Source organism: Pelophylax lessonae, assembly GCF_965119305.1.
Source record: "Pelophylax lessonae genome assembly, chromosome: 10".
In the NCBI taxonomy this organism is placed as follows: domain Eukaryota; kingdom Metazoa; phylum Chordata; class Amphibia; order Anura; family Ranidae; genus Pelophylax; species Pelophylax lessonae.
Window position 1 is genome coordinate 45,070,078 of NC_138777.1, and position 17,484 is coordinate 45,087,561.

At 43.5% G+C, this 17,484-nt stretch overlaps 1 protein-coding gene across 4 annotated transcripts in view; it reads right to left on the minus strand.

The window, feature by feature from the left end:
* Window positions 1–729: 729 nt before the first annotated feature.
* Window positions 730–17,484, minus strand: part of ARHGAP1 (Rho GTPase activating protein 1) — a 126,326-nt gene continuing 109,571 nt past the window's right edge. For all 4 annotated transcript variants that reach the window (XM_082271143.1, XM_082271140.1, XM_082271141.1 and 1 more), the window contains exons 8-13: window positions 14,520–14,627; window positions 14,369–14,445; window positions 10,824–10,901; window positions 6,955–7,083; window positions 4,434–4,537; window positions 730–1,842 (exon numbers count right to left, since the gene is read on the minus strand). In XM_082271143.1, coding sequence (XP_082127269.1) covers window positions 1,663–1,842; window positions 4,434–4,537; window positions 6,955–7,083; window positions 10,824–10,901; window positions 14,369–14,445; window positions 14,520–14,627 — 676 coding nt within the window. In that variant the 3' untranslated portion in view covers window positions 730–1,662. The remainder of the gene's footprint in view (window positions 1,843–4,433; window positions 4,538–6,954; window positions 7,084–10,823; window positions 10,902–14,368; window positions 14,446–14,519; window positions 14,628–17,484) is intronic.

The following is a 17,484-nucleotide window of genomic DNA, read 5'->3' on the forward strand; positions in this document are numbered from 1 at the left end:
TCTCAATGGTGATCTCGGCATAGAAAAACAGCTATTCAGTCGAAGGGATTGCATGAGGACTCGAGGGCATACAATGCGATTAGAGGAGAAGTGTTTTAACCTCAGGCAACGTGGGGGGTTCTTTACTGTTAGGGCTACAAGATTGTGGAATTCTCTACCACAAGAGGTGGTTTCTGCGGGAAGTATGGTGGCTTTCAAAAGACTCTTGGAAGGACATCTCAAGGATCAGAATATTCAGGGGTATGTGAGATGATTACGGCAACACACACCTACACAGGTTGAACTGGATGGACTATTGTCTTTATTCAACCTCACCTACTATGTAACTATGTAACTATGCCCCCTGCGGAATCAGAGGCTAGAGTCCTTGAATCAGCAGAGAGCATGAGCTTTTGTTGAATTCATAGCTATAGGTCTGGCTCAACAGCCTCTGAACAATTCAAAAAGACCAAGCATATTAGACAGTACCCTTGCTCTCCGTGGGTAAGCAAAGTCTCTCTGCAAAGGTCCCCACACTCCCTGCAGAGTCAAAACTAGAGCTCTCAAATCAGCAAGATACATAAGCTTTGATTATTGCAGAGATATAGTTTTGACAAAAAAAGGAACAAGCCCTGTGCTCAAGAGAAGTGCACTGGCAAAAATCCATCAGACATCTTCGGCTAATCCAATATTTGCACCGGCTTTGTTGCCCCTACGGGCTGCAGAAACCCAGAAAGAATACTGCAAAGACAAGGAACAGAGGGTGCAGGAGCGCATAGGAGGTGTCAGATCTTTGCAAAGAGACCACCGATTCCACACCAAGGGCAATGGTTCTCATCTGTAGTTTGTTGACAGGGAATAGGTTTTCTATTCAGACCACACCCAAAAGAGAAAAAAAAAAAACTGAGCGCACACCTTTTGCTCTGATGCACCTGGAATGTAATTTAGCTAAATAAGCCTGCTTTAAAGACATACACCAGACTACTTTTTCCCAAATTTCCAGGGAAAAAAAAAAAAACACATAAAATGCACATGCATTATTGTGTTTTAAAAACGTACACATTGGGCATTACCATGATCTACAAATCGCTGCAACAGTAGTGCAGAGACAAGTCCCAACTAAACCCTGCCTTCCAGCTTTGTGATCCAAACTAAGCATTTGGGAGAAGTTCTCTAGATAGTCCAGCAAACAATCCGTTTATCTTTCATCTCCTAATGTGAATTCAAAAGTGGACACTATAATGGAATTGGCTGCTATCACCAATCTGGAGTTCCAGGGAAAAAAAGAAAAACACAAGATAAACTGTCAAAAAAACATGTATTCCAACTAGGGGCTTAGGAGTATTATGGGATAGAAGATTTCCCTTCAACAATCATATGAGGTCTTTACACCACAACACACCACCTCACACCCAACATGCCATTGAACATCACAACAATCACAAAACGCAAAAGTGCTTAGCCTGCCAGAGGCATCAGCTGTCACTGAGCGGCATACACTGACTAGACACATGGGCGGATTCATTTAGAAGGGTCTTTGTGCTGTATTTGAAGTTGGAGATGCCAGCTCCAACATGTCACACACAAACACATGAGAGAATGGAAAGGAGCAGTGCTGTGGCACAGGTGGCTGTGTGGCGTCAGATTGGCAGTGGCGGAGTGTTGCAGTGACAACATACTGGTTTACAAAGAACTTTCTTCAAACAGCTCCTTCTGGTTCTCCAGCATGAACTTGGTAAAGGTGTTGATGGGATTAATGGCTTTTAAGGTCATGGCCACGTCTTTGGCCCACATGAGGTTTGGCCCGAATACCACTGCCAGATTAGTGTTGGTCATCTTATTCTCAGAGCTCCGAGCAGATACCTGCAAAAAGCAAAAAAGAAATAGGGTAGAAGTCAGATGGCCACTTTCCAATCTCCTTTCCTTGAGGTTATTCATCTATCCCTGCAGAATAGAAAATATCCAAGAATCATGCTCCATATTAAATCCCCCCCCCCCCCCACCCCATACAGCAGCGCTGCAGAATTGATGTATTTACAAGAGACATGCTAACAGGAGAAGAGAGTAGGGTGATCGAGAGAGGAGCTTATTCTGCTGCTTTTCATTCATTATCCAATGGCAGGCTAGGGGAGGAGCAAAACACATAAGTATTGCTTAAAGCGGAGTTCTGCTCGCCCCCAGCAAAAAGTTAAAAGTGAAAAGTCAGCAGCTACACATACTGTAGCTGCTGACTTTTATTCGGACACCCACCTGTCCTGGAATATTGCGATGTCGGCACCCCAGCCGATGTTTCCATCGGCTCTCGGGTGCTGCTGCCGCCATTGTCTGTAAAGGAAACCGGCAGTTCCCTACTGCGCATGCACGAAGTGCGCTGCGTTTTCTGAATGGCGCGCTGGCGGGGAAAGGAGGAGGCGGCCCAAACTTCCGAATGATCGCACCACGGTGCAATCTCCAGGAAGTGGGGACAGGTACCTGTCAAAAACAGGTACCCGCTCCCCCTCCCGGGGGGGGGGGCGATGGAGCAAGCACAGCAGAGATTGAATAGATCATAAGGAGGCAGGACAAAAATCATTGGCCTCTTCAGCAAACCCAATAGAGACATGTGTACTTAAACGAACACACACAAAAAAAAAAAAAAAAGAAATCCGTCAGTCTTAAATGTAGTCAGCAGGATGAACAAAATCCAGACTGATCTATAAATCAGAAATTACACTTTTCTTCATATTTCAGAAGGCAGCATTAGCCATATAGTCCCAGGTAGCTATGAAGGGTTAACCAGATATACAAGCAGGCACAAATGCCGTTCATAACAGAAGCAAAAGCCGCAGATGTTGAGCTGTAAAGAGTTAATCATTTAACCATTTAGGTAAGCAGCACTTAAATGAAGCAGAGTAGATAAGCACAGTCCTCCCCTAGCATCCAAGGAGAGGGTTATTGCCAGAGAGTCTGTTGCAAATAACAGTGGTGTAGGAGAAAAAAAAAACTGTAGTACAGATAAGTGGCATGAGGTTTGGAAGGAGAGACAGATTGTAAGGATCTGTATCTTACTCTCACCCCTCCAGGATATATGTAGCTACTGTATTTCTGCCTGTGCTCTCTGCTGAAGCCACAATCCGACCGGCCCTGGTGGCTACATGTGCACCTGGGATCACAACACAGGAGGAGAGGGCGGGAGGAGGATGAGGAGAGGGCGGGAGGAGGATGAGGAGAGGGCGGGAGGAGGATGAGGAGAGGGCGGGAGGAGGATGAGGAGAGGGCGGGAGGAAGATGAGGAGAGGGCGGGAGGAAGAGGAGAGGGCGGGAGGAAGAGGAGAGGGCGGGAGGAAGAGGAGAGGGCGGGAGGAAGAGGAGAGGGCGGGAGGAAGAGGAGAGGGCGGGAGGAGGAGGAGAGGGCGGGAGGAGGAGGAGAGGGCGGGAGGAGGAGGAGAGGGCGGGAGGAGGAGGAGAGGGCGGGAGGAAGAGAGGGCGGGAGGAAGAGAGGGCGGGAGGAAGAGAGGGCGGGAGGAAGAGAGGGCGGGAGGAAGAGAGGGCGGGAGGAAGAGAGGGCGGGAGGAGGAGGAGAGGGCGGGAGGAAGAGGAGAGGGCGGGAGGAAGAGGAGAGGGCGGGAGGAGGAGGAGAGGGCGGGAGGAGGAGGAGAGGGCGGGAGGAGGAGGAAAGGGCGGGAGGAGGAGGAAAGGGCGGGAGGAGGAGGAAAGGGCGGGAGGAGGAGGAGAGGGCGGGAGGAAGAGGAGAGGGCGGGAGGAAGAGAGGGCGGGAGGAGGAGGAGAGGGCGGGAGGAGGAGAGGGCGGGAGGAAGAGAGGGCGGGAGGAAGAGAGGGCGGGAGGAAGAGAGGGCGGGAGGAAGAGAGGGCGGGAGGAAGAGAGGGCGGGAGGAAGAGGGCGGGAGGAAGAGAGGGCGGGAGGAAGAGAGGGCGGGAGGAAGAGAAGCTGACCAGCTCTATCTCCTCTACAGTATGTGTGGAGGGGAGGTGGAGGAGGGGAGCTGGAAACTATCAGCGCACGCTCTGGGCTGCATAAGAGAGACAATCTCAGAACGCTACAGCCTGCAACCACGGCAGTGAATGGGCTGACGAGCCCAAGCACCAGGACACAAATTTCGCATCGCCATGGTGACCTGGCGGCGCCTGGGGATTGTCGAGTCCTGATCTAAGGTGACAAAGGGCACCAAACACATGAGCCCTTATGGTTCACATCAACAGGTGTTCTACTCAAACAATGCTATTTCCATTCGAACGTAAGCAACGTTCAAATAGAAAAAGGCAGCATTTGACAAGACGCTGCTTTTGTCCAGATTTGCTCCCTAAAAGAGTAAGCTGTATCCAACAAAATGCAGAGCAATCAAAAGCAGGTCAAATGCAGCCCCTCAATTGTGCCAAGTAAAGAACACAAATCAACTCAGTGACAGCAGCTTCCAAGAATCAAGCCTTTATACTGATGAAATATAGGTTCTTACCTCCACAAGAAACGCTGTGAGGAACCGCAGGACCTCATAGTTTTCCTCAGGCAAAGTCTTCAGAATTTCACGAGTGGATTCCACTTGCTTCTCTGGCTCTATACCTGCACACAGAGGTTGGGTTAACAATTCATGTCATTAGAACATTGTATGCATGGTGTTATTAGCAATGGACAATGCATGGTGCCATTAAAAGGAATGATGCTTTTTTTTTTTTTTTTTTTAATAAAATTGCATATCTAGAATAGTTTAGCATTAGTAACATAATTGGGCTTATTTTAAAGTAAATTGTCTCATCTCTGAATGTTGTGTAAAACCAGATCAATAAAGCTCCAACCAACATTGCCTTTCACAGCTGGCATGGAGGGGTTGGAAAAGTGGGAACATTTTACTAAAGGGGCAAAAGAAAGTGCTAAACACAAAACAAAAGTCAAACCTTTCCCTTCTGCACACCAAACTGTAAATACAATTATTGGGGTAACTTTTACCACTTCCTTACTGCTGAATGTCATATGACGTCAAGGGCTTTAAGTGGGGAGATCTGAATGATGCCTGCAGCTGCACCATAACAACAATCATAGCTGCTGTTAAGTCACTTGATCGTTCTTACAGGCGGTGGGAGGGGACACCCCCCCCTCCTGCTGCCCTCCGGTGCTTCTACCAGCTCACCTGTGCGATTGGCGAGCCGAAGGAATCCGTTGGCGGTGGAAGCAAACCATAGAGTCTGCAGAGGACCAGATGGTCCCCGGTATTCTCTATAACTCTCGTAGGCCCGGGCACAACGGGATGACGTCATGCCCCAGACTGGCAGTTGCTGGATAGCCGATATCTTGTTTCAGGCTTTCAAGCCTGTAGGAGAGATCGGAGGTCTTATTGACTCCAGATCTCCCCATAAAGAGGACCTGTCAAGCATTATTCCTATTTCAAGGGATGTTTACATTCCTTGTTATAGGAATAAGAGCCGGTTCACACTGGGGCGACTTGTCAGGCGACCTGGTCGACTGACAAGTCGCCGTGGGTCGCCTGCCATAGATTAGCACAGGACCTGTTCTAATAGGAGCGACACAAGTCGCTCCGACTTAGAAAAAGGGTCCTGAGCTTCTTTGGGGCGACCTGGAGCGACCTGCATTGACTTCAATGATATGAAGTCCGTGCCGGCCGCTCCGAGGTCGCGCCGGCAAGTCGGGTCGCTGCAATGTGAACCGGCTCTTAAAGTGATAAAAAAAAAAAAAAAAAAAAAAAAGTTAAAAAAGGGAAAGTGTAAAAACAAAAATAAAATAAACAATTGAAGAAAAAAATGTGAAGTGCCCCCCATCCCCAGGTGCTCGCATGCAGAAGCGAACGCAAGCGTACTTCGCGGCCACATATGCAAACTGCGTTCAATCCATACATGCGAGTTATCACTGTGAAGGTTAGAGCAAGAGCAACAATTCTAGTCTAAGACCTCCTCTGTAAGTCTAAACTGGTAAACTGTAAACATTTTGAAAGCGTTGCCTATGGAGATTTTTAAGTACCGAAGTTTGGGGTCATTCCACGAGTGTGCGCAAAATTTAAAGCGTGACATGTTGGGTATCTATTTGATCGGCGTAGCATCTTTTTTCACATTATACAAAAAAATTGGGCTAACTTTAGTGTTTTGTTTTTTTAATTCATAATACTGTTTTCCCAAAAAATCTGCATTTGAAAAATTTCTGCGCAAATATTGTGAGACATAAAAAGGTGCAATGACCGCCATTGTATTCCCTAGGGTCTTTGCTAAAAAAAAAAAATTATATATACACATACATGCACATTATATATATATATATATATTTTTTTTTTAGATAGATAGAATATTTGGGGGTTCTGAGTAAATTTCTAGCAAAAAATTATGATTTTTACATGTAGGAGTGGAGTACCAGAAACGGCCCGGTATGGAAGTGGTTAAAGAAGCCCTCAATCATCTCCTCCAGGATCATACAACTAGGAGAGCATGAGGAAAGGCTATAGACCAGGGGTCTTCAAACTTTGGAAACAAAAAGTATACTGTCCTTCAAACTTTAGGGGGGGCCGGACTGTGGCCAGTGAGATTAGAACATTTTTATGGCATCAGTGGGAGTCAACAGTGCCCCATCTTTGGCGTTAGGAGGAGGAATAATGCCCCATTGTTGGTATCAGTGGGAGAAATGGCACCCCATTATTGATGTCGGTGGCAAGAATTATGCCCCATTTTTGGTGTCAGAGAGCAGAATAGGGTTTCATATCAGTGGGATGAATAGTGCCCCAAGGCCCAGATTAAGGCAACCAAAGGGCCGTATCTGGCCCCCAGGCCACATTTTGGAGACCCCTGCTATAGACTGATCAACAGAAGGTAAGGTAGCAATAAACTAGAGATACTAAACAGGCCTGGTCAAGTAAAACTTCTAAACTGCAATAGCAGAAGGGTCATTACCTCGGGGACCCACACGGGGTAAAGGCTACAATTTTCATTGCCCTGCCCATATTCTTAGTACTGGAAAGTTAAAAAAAAAAAATAACTTACTGGAGAATTCCACAACATAGCTGTAAAGGTTAAAGGTCAGCAGTGGGTCTGGCAGCTCTCGGAGGAATGTCTTGAGAATAACTGCTGTCAGGTGAACATCATTGTACTCTTGGAAACTAATGGGAGTTCCTGAGTCACAAAAGAGAGAAAGTAATTTAAGAAGTTAAGACATTTTAAAATGCGATTTTTGTAACGTGATAAAATAACTTTTTGCAAACTGTTTATTTTTATTATCAGACCCCCATCTAAAACCAAAGATACACGGACCTTACGTTTGTATTTCTATTTGAATTTCGTTAACAAATCGCAACCTCTATGTGCATTTATTTCTTAGCGGAGGAATTGTTCTTGCTTGGATGCGATTCTATACTGTAATATTTTGTACCACTCTGGATTGCATGAGGTCTTCTCTTTTACTCTGGATGTATATCCTTTGTATATCTAGTTTGTTATTCCTCGATTTTTCTTTAAATCTGTGATACATAGGGTCTTGTATGTATTTAAACCATGGAAAATTGTTCAATTAGATAAAACTGCCTCACTTTAAAAAAAAACAAAAAAACACAACAACATGGGGATTGTGGTGTGAACTAGCTCTAAAGAAATGGCAGCCAACCCAAGGAGCCTGGACTGTGACATGTCCGGAAGCTAAATAGGGGCTTCTGCCATAATAATACAATTTAAATCTCCAATGCTGATTCCATGAATCCTTAGTGTGTTGATATAGGTTTACTAGCTGATGATTGTTGCGGACGGGTGAAAAAAAAAAAAAAAAAGCTTGGGCAGGTAAAAAAACAGTTAACTTTATGTCATAAGTTGTTCTGGCTGGTGCCAATCTGACATAACCTGAAAAAAAAAAAAAAAGGGGGCATGGAGGAGTGAGATAACCATCAAAACCAACCTGAATAATATTTATCTGCATTCCCAAGGACAGTGATGGGGAACCTTGGCACCCCAGATGTTTTGGAACTACATTAACCATGATGCTCAAGTACATTGCAGAGTTCATGAGCATCATGGGAAATGTAGTTCCAAAACATCTGGGGTGCCAAGGTTCGCCATCACTGCCCTAGGAGAATGTAAAGCCCTGTGTTAGCATAATAAAACAGAGGATCATCCATGTTTCCCATGGTCCTGGTTAGCAAAACTAACTCTCATTAGGCTACAGTGTATACTGTCTATCTAGTATAATGGGGGGGAGTTTATATAGGGGAAACCCTCTAAAAACAAGTTTCAGCACGGGTGCATTTTTTTTTTAAGTGCTACCCAGACACAGTCTGTAGAATGTTCCACTGCACCATGTCGTGTGCTTAAGGAACACGTTGCTAGCTCTCAAACCTGGCTTTTACTGACAGCTCTGGCTCACACTAACAATTATGAAGCAATGAGAAGGCTCCTCAATTAGGTAATTTCTACATCAGCTATGACATAGTGATCACATGCAGGCTGGACAAAAAGGGTTAAAATGCTAGCGCACAGGATAACTATTAAAAGTATGAGAGGGGAAAGTCCATAAAAGTCCACAGAGTGAATTTCCTGTTAAACAGGAAAAGGGTAAAAACCAATCACTAAGGGCGAAGACCTATTGTGGCTGTGATAAACATAGCATCCCATGACATTTCTTGGAGTTCCATAATAAATCCACGACAGGTCTTCAGGTCTGGATTAGTGAAGCCATTCCAAAAAATCTATCAGAAGCAGAACGTTTCTCCAGGATTAGGCTAGCGCAAAACGTTTTGGATCTATACCCTGGACACTCTTGCAACTAATGGCTTAAATGAGGAATTAGAAATTAGTACCATCTTATAGCTACCATATATACCTCAGCATTTATTTATATTTTCATTTCATCCTTTCAGGTATTAGTCAGATATAGATTGTTATACATATAGACTATATAGCCTCACTTACCTCAAGACTTCTCACTGTATCAGTTGAGGTTATGATACATAATATATAAAAGTTTAATACACTTCTTTTCTAGTATGTTATTTAACATTTCACTATAAGTCCCTTGCTATATATATTATACATCAGATTACTTTCTTGCCCAATATAAGACAACTTAATATAGAGGTGTATATATATTTCTAAAATACATATAGTATAGAGTGATTCCTTAATACTCTTATTTTTTTCAAAAATTTATCTGTTATATGCTTCAACATATTTTCATATACATTGCGCAGAGGGACTCTAAAATATCCCTTTATAATTTTCCAAATATTCAATAAATATGTGTTAATATATGTTAATTTGTGATATTGCTTTTTTCATTTGAATACCTAGTTTTCATATGTCTCTTTATTATTATGTATTCTAATTGTGCTGATGTATTGTTTGTTTCCTTGTGAACAATAATCAATTTAATTAGTAGAGGTTAATATGCTGCCACTTTGATTATTTAAACTCGGCTCTCCCCCATCCCCGCATCACTTAAGGAGCGCGCATGCCCTGTACGAAGCCTCGCTCATGCTCGCATTGTGGTTTTCCTTCCCCTCGGGTGACGTCACACGACCATTGGCATTGCGCTCCAAGCCACCATCCATCTAGCTTCAACTCGGAACGACTCAGACTTGCTGGAAAGTTCCCTACCCTACCGCAGTGTTACACCTTCTGGGATTGGAGGTGCGGATTAATCCTTTCATCAGATTGTCACCTACAGATGAGCCTGTTTACCTTTATTCTCATATGAGTCCTAATTTGGCTGGATGCTTGATGTGTTCAATAAATATTACACTAAGAGGCACTCTTCTGCTTCTTTTATGACGTGCAGGCTGGAAGCTGCATTTTAAAAAATGTTTTTGGCTGCAAATGGCACCGGACCGCAGCTTAAAGACAACAATATGTATTTGCTCAATACTATAAGGCTACATTCACACCTGAGCGTAGCGTTTTTCGCGCGTTTTTTACCGCGATTTTTGCGGCGTTTTTTTACCGCGATTTTACCGCGATTTTTACCGCGATTTTTGTGCAGGCGTTTTTAGATTGAATAGAGATCAATGGAAAACGCCTGTAATCTGCCCAAAAAGAAGCTCATGTACTTTTTTGAGCGTTGGGCGTTTTGTATACAGCGTCAAAACGCTCAGATGTGAACAGGGGCCATTGAAATGAATAGGATTTGTCTTGTTGGGCGTTTTGAGAGCTGATCCTAGAGCAGAAAAACGCCCCAAAAAGCCTAGATGTGAACGGAGCCTAAATTGCCAGATACATTTATAGTATTAATAAAATAAACATAATACAATAAACAAAACACAGAGTGCCGGTTCACACTACCACGGCACGACTTCGGGGGCGACCTGTGAAGTCGCGTGCACCGCGACTTCGGCGCAACTTGCACGGACTTCATATAATGAATGTCAATGCATGTCGCTCCGATGTCGCCCCGAAGTAGTACAGGAACTACTTTCTAAGTCGGAGCGATTTGAGTCGCTCCTATTAGAACGGTTCCCGTAGCACTGCATGGACCGCGACTTGTCAGGTTGACCAGTCGCCTGACAAGTCGCGGTAGTGTGAATGGGCACAAAAGGCTTATAGCGTTTCCTTCTCTGAAACTCTTGCCATCTACGAGTACAGCTCTAGCAAGCTTGCCTGTATCATTGATCTCTTAGAATACACAAACACAACTTGTTTCAATTAAAAACATATATTTGGACCTACTTTTTGCTGTTAGGCTGTATTTTTGTCCTGCTGTACATGCATTGCTATTCTTTAGCACTGTGTTTTTTTATCTGTCTTTATAGCATCTAGGGAGCATGATTTGTTTTTGTTATTCTTTGGCATACAATCTATCAACTAACTCTATTCTGTATATGCATTTAAAGTGTTCTATTAAACTCTAGAAACAAAAAAAAACATATTATTCTCACCAGTGTTGTATTTCTGCTGAATTTCCCGCACCACTTGAGTGCTGGCCGACCTCCGAAATATCCCCTCAGTTTCAAGAGCTGCAAGGTCAAAGGGTGAAAGGTTAAAGCATGCAAACAAGCCCGCTCCTCTATTTTTTGACATTGTAGGTGATAGAGGCAGATGTCAGCACAAAGGATAATTGTAACATGGATTTATCATACCAAACACAATACAATTATAATACTTTGAGTGTCACAAGAAAATCAATATGTGAGAACAAAAGAAAAGCTGGGTCAAATACAAGATGTTTCCACCTGGTAGAACTTTCAGAACATTTGAACGCAAGATGAGGTGGCAGCCTTACACGTCTGGGAGACAGTTGCCTGATGCTGAAAAGCCTAAGATGTGCTCGCAGATCTAGTAGAGTGAGTTTTAACATGAAAAAGGGGGAAACCCAATGACAAAAAATAAAAGGAATCAATCTTTTTGAAAACAGTGGCATCCTTGATGATATATAAATCGGGCTAAAGAGATTTTGTCCCTCATACGATATTTAAACTGGGCTACAAAGATTTGTCCCTCATACACCATGTGTATCAAATGCTTCTTGAACAGTGGTCCCACATTCCAGCACTAACCAAAGTGCCAAACGCATATGCACTGACACAAGGCACATGCGAGAGATAAGATGCCAGGCTTTCGGCAAACCATCACAGCTGAAATTTTACTCTACAGCCATCTTCTCAGCGCATTCAACAAGCAAAGGTTCCACCACAGCAGTGATTAGATGATGGTTTTTTCAAAAATTTTGACCAGTCAGACATGGTTTGGCAAAGCTACGTCACAGTCAAAATCAGGTGCAGGATGGGACCTGCCAGGAGAAGAAAGCCCCAGAAGGGGCTTCCAATAATTTATTGGTTGGGTGTTTAAAAGGAAGGTGCATCCTCCACCACTCTTGTAGTTGGCTTTTTTTTTTTAACTTTAAAACAGGCGGAGAAGGTGCAGGAGTGCGTTTGTGGCCTCTAATCAGAGTCAGCAAATAGCTGTGTAATTTAGTTCATAAAATCTTGTATGACCGTTGTAAAAAAACCTCACCTGAGAGGGTAGAGGACCCAGCCACACCTGACAGAGTTAAAGAGGACTAAACTGGGGAGGAGAGACTAATGCCTCGTACACACGCAACGATTATCGGCCGACCGATCGGCTGTCTTTTGTCCAGTGTTGGTTGAAATGTGCTCTAGACTGCACACAAATTCTCAGCCAACAACAACCAACTTCAGAAGTGATGTCATGTGCTAGTTTACTTTCCGTGTGTTTTTTCTTCTCTGAGCATGCCCAGTCTTGCTCATCTGATTTTTGTCTGCCGAAATCTGTACGGACTGACGGAAAATCGGCCGTTCTGTTGACGACCAACAAAAATTTTATAGCATGCAGACCAGATTTTGTTCGGCCGAAAAGTCGCAGTCGGTTGTCAGAATCATTATACTAACAAGCCGATAATCTGCCGATCGGACGTTGGCCGAAAATTCACAGCCAACAATCGTTGCGTGTGTACAAGGCATAACATCAAAGGAAACATGGTTTTAGGCTACAGATGTCTGCATCTTCAGTACTTACACTGCGAGTAGCCCCCAACCTGTTAGTTGAAAGTGAGCTAGAGTCACCCTATATGGTGGGACTGACACACCCATATCTATAGGCAGACATGTGATGGCCTAAGGACAGATAGGCTCAGGGTAAGTGGCAAGGTCTTTTTTTAAACTGTGATTCTAACAGCTTGACTGGGGTTTTGCTTTAACCACCTTTAAATGTGGCCAAATCGATTGTAACCCTGGCAATGTTCCAGCGTATTAAGCGTCTGCCCAAAGACAAAATGTAAGATATTGGACTTCACTGGATACCCATATTCTCCAGTCTGCCCATTAATTCTATTTTTGATGGTTAAAGAAAAAAAAATTGGCAGTCCTCTCAGATCCTCTGTGGTAGAAGTAACTATTTATGTACTGTGACAGACAAGAACGTACAGCAGATCCTCATACCGAAATACAGTGCTATGAGTTTGAATGGCATGTTTTTAAGATTTGAAAGGAAATTGCATCTTAACCCTGAAGAGTGATAAGGACCCATTTCCTGCCATTTGGCTGGACAGACACAGAACAATGTTTTCAACACGCCCACAGAAATAGATCAACAAATTATTCTACTCACCCTGAAGAAAAAGCCAGCAATAACCCCTTCCTGCAATCAGTCTATCAACATTTCCCAGGACAATACAGATATATTGGCATATCTTAAATAAAGGTCCCCTTTTATAGCCAGCAGCCAACATTTTGCAGAGTTGCTGGCTCTCAATCCACAGACGGCTCAGGCCCTACTGACAATTGAAAACCAATCTGAGTCATTACTGATCAAGCAATCACAATGTCACCTATGACAATTGCAGACTTTATTGACAAAATAAAGCCTCAGCCTGAAGATAAAACGCAGCCATGCTCAGGCTGTAGGGAGATCTGCTATAGTGAGAGAATACCCAGCTTCAGAGGCGTCGATGTATCACATGTGAAAGCAAGAAGGAATGTTGTGCAAGGCATACACAATACAATTTTTTTTTTCGCAACCACAGGTTCAGACAGCGTTGACAGGGGAATCCCTCCCTTCATTGTATTGTCCTTGGGGTGGGGCGACGGAAGCCGTACCCACCGGGAGAAGTGATTTATGCAAGCGGTTATACCAGCCGCAAGCGATAATAGCATGTAGGATCCAGCAGGCTGGTTGTACCCAAGTTAATTGATCGAATAACTTGGTACATTTAGTCTGCCCATACACAGTTCAAATCTCAGCTGGTTCCTGCTGAACAGGCCAAAATTCAAACAGTCTATGGCCGGCCTTGGATTTGTACAAGAACATCAGCAATATAGACTGAGCCTGAGAAGAACATCTTATATCAGAATAAACTGTAAGGATTAGAATTCACTAAGGAATTCAGTGATAATATAAATCAACAAGGCCAGAGATCTAGTGCATTTATAGGAGTCATACATCTGTCAGTAAAATATATTATGGATAGCAGATGTATCTGAATTTGTCTTCCTGTTCTCACCTGCACAACTGACATCGGACTGCTAGAGGAAGGGGTTGCACTGTAAGCCAAACAGGACTCTGTTGCTTCGCACAGTGCTGTCAAGCAAACAAGCTTACCAGAAATGAGAGCACAGGCAAGACATTCTTTAGCATTCATGGTCAACTGAAAAATGCTTATTCTGGGTGACAGTAGTCTTGTGTATTAGTGATGGCTGGAAGCAGGTATCACCTGGGACACTACCAACACACAGAAAATAAGGGCATCTAGGCCAATGCACAGTAAGAAATCATTTAAGGCGATTAAAAAATAGGCAAGAGACAATGAAACAACTATTTTAAAAAGAACCACGCTGATGAACAGAACAAACAATCAGATGTCGGATTTTATACAAAATCCAACAGGAGTTTAATCACTTTTGTATAATGTGAAGGAATGAGTTGTAAAAAGGCTAAAGCCATGAGAGATACAGGATTTCAGACTTACCATTCTGCCGAAGATAGTTCACTGTTTCCTGTACAACCTGTGGAATCTTATCATTGCCTGGGCGCTTCTCCCTCAGCCTGTATGGAAAAATGGGGGAGGTAAGAGTGGGGATTCAAGGACAGCAGAGGCACGGCAAGTGCTAAATACTTACTGCTGCAGAGAGACACCAAACTGCTGGTTAGGCAGAGGCGGCCGAGGAGGAACAGTCTTCTGGTTGGCTGATGGGGGCTTCATTGTAGAGCGGATAAGTGTGTCATACCTTGAGAAAAAGGAAAAAGTTCAGGAAAATATATTCTCTTGAAAACCAAGTTTAAAGGACCAATGGCCCAAAAAATATCTGCTACCTAATAGGTCAAGTATCTCTGAGGGCTTTGACAAAGAGAAAGGCAGGGAAGCACAGCAAAGTTATAAATGGTTAGGGGATAAAATGATCTGTCAAGAGAGCCGGTCACTTTGCACTGAATAAGCAAAGTAAAACAGTTCATATAAAGAACGGGGCGGGGGGGGGGGGGGGGGGGTGACAGCTGAAGAACCAGACTGTCAAAAAGTAGGCAATATTCTACCATGCAGTTTAGTATGCAAAAAAGTTTATTAAAGCTAATTATATTGAAATAAACGTGGATATACGTCCATTGTATAGATTAAACTTTCCAAAAATTGAACATTAACCACACCACTCAAACCACAACAATATTAAAAACAATCCGGATTGTTGCCCATTGAAATTGAGAGATACAGCTGCAGCTAGTAATGAAATCTAACCAATAGTTGGGAAGGTGAGATTGCTTCAATTTGGCTAGTACTGCCATTCATTAAACCTCATGAATAGGCTGCATTATTAAAAGGTTTATTCGCACAGCCCCAATCAGTGTGGTAGAAGAGGTATACCTCATTGATATCCAAGCTGGGGAATACCCCTTTAAGATTGGATATAGATTCAAAATCTAGCCAATCCATTCAAATGATCAAGGAGCAATGTCATTAAAGTGCAATAGCATCATGTTCGCTAATTTCATGGAGAGAGGTAGATAGTCTGTCAAGTAATGGCAGTGTTAACGACATTTAGCAAGCAGGAAGCGGCAGTTATATAGAGCAAGAAGCGGACATAGATGTCATCACAAGTTGTTGGGCAGCCAGTAAGTATACCAGTCTTATCTGCCTTCCACTACAGTTCAATCTGCAGCTTTACTCTTGTAATTTGACAGTGCTTGTGCTTGGGGTCTATTTCATGAACTATACTTGTGTAGAGGTGCCCTAATCTATCTATACCCGCGTCAGCTATACCCTAAAACCATATTATTAAGGAGATGGAGAGCTAATTAACGTTGGTGGATGTACTATCGATATTCACTCAACTGCCTAAACTTCATCCTGCTGACATATTACACAATTATCTCTCTCTCTGTGCTACAATTAAATAGGATTATACCCCCTTTGGTTACAGCATGGGCCTATGGTGCCCTCCTCTTCATCAGTCCCATGTGTCCACCCAAAAACCATACATGCTGCATTCACATGGAGAAGAATTGTCTTGATTGTTGCCGGTCCCGATGAAGCTTGCCACGAAACGCGTTGACCGTTAAACAGACTTCACAAAGTCGAGTATTGGTTGACTATCAATCTGATCAATTTCTGAACAACTACATACCTCCATATTGCTATAATTACTAGGATATGTGGCTTTTTCTCTCTTTTTTCTTTTTTATAATATGATAAAAACCTCTCTCTACTGAGTGTGGAGGCTGTATATATCCCCAACTCTGTAAATTTTAAAATGTTTGTAATAAAAAAATATTTTCTTTTAACAATTATGCATATTGAGTCTATCTTATGATGTGCCTCAAAGTCCAGCTTTTTTCTATGTTTGGTTGGTTTCCAGCAAACATCTCTCCTTTTCTATGTATATTTGGATTATGGCACCGAGCTGGTAGCTCACCTTGGTCTAGCTTCAATAAACATTTTTGCATACTAAACTGAATGGTAGATTATTGCCTCCTTTTTGACAGTCTGGTTCTTCAGCTGTCACCCCTCCCCTTTATAAGCCTATTTTTTTTTTAGCACATACCACACCTTAATGGTGATTCAGCGAGTATATAACCCCTCAAACATCAGGTGATTTTCAACTTTCTTTTTCTATAAAGTAAAGAAATGTTCCCCCATGCCAGAACACTCCTGTCAGCGCTCTCAGCCATTGTCTGAGAGCGCTGATCAGGAGCTGATTGGAAGACCTTTTTTTCCGGTCATGCCCCTTCGAACAGAAGCCGGCCGAACGGCCGGCTACTGTCAGACCAACTCCAGTACACAGGGGCCGAATGTTGTCCAGTTTCTTTTGAACTGCCCAACATTTAGCCCGTGAGTACTAGGCTTAGGGCTCCCTCAGTTAGGAAACTTTAAAGCGGTAGAATACTCCGCTTCTATCTTTTACCTACAGGTAAGCCTATAATAAGGCTTACCTGTAGGTAAAATTAATATCTCCTAAACCGGCACGGTTTAAGAGATATTCACAAATCAGCAAAAGAAACAAGAGAACCGCTCAGGTGAGAAAACAATCCCGACCATCAAAGCAAGGTGCAGCTAGGATCCGCAGTCCAAACAGCTGTGTTGTATAGAGAGAAAGGCAGCCTCACTCCCACTTGAAGGTACAAAAGTATAAAATCCGTTTATTTAGATCCAAGAAATAAAATCAATCCAAGATACAGTCCATAATATAGTCAGAGACAGGGGAAAAGCATAGTAGTTGACGCGTTTCACGGATAAACGTCCGCTTAGTCGTAACCATGCACATACATGAAAAGATACTTAAGAGATATTCGCCCTGCATGCAGCTACTGACACCAGCTGCGCATGCGCTCTGAAGGTCCGCCGGACCTTCAGAGCTCCTTTGAAGGAAAGTGAACTCCCGTGCACATGCGCGCGAGTGACTTCATCGCGGCTCTGGCCACTCACAGCACCGGAGCCGTCAAAACCGGAAGAGACCCCGGGGGAAGATGTCAGCTGCCTCAGCGGTGTCCGGGCTTCGTTCTAAGGCAAGTATTTCATAATGAGCTAATATGCGATGCATACTAGCTCATGATGCCTTTGTCCTGCAAGGGGTTTTTTTTTTTTTTTTTTTTAGG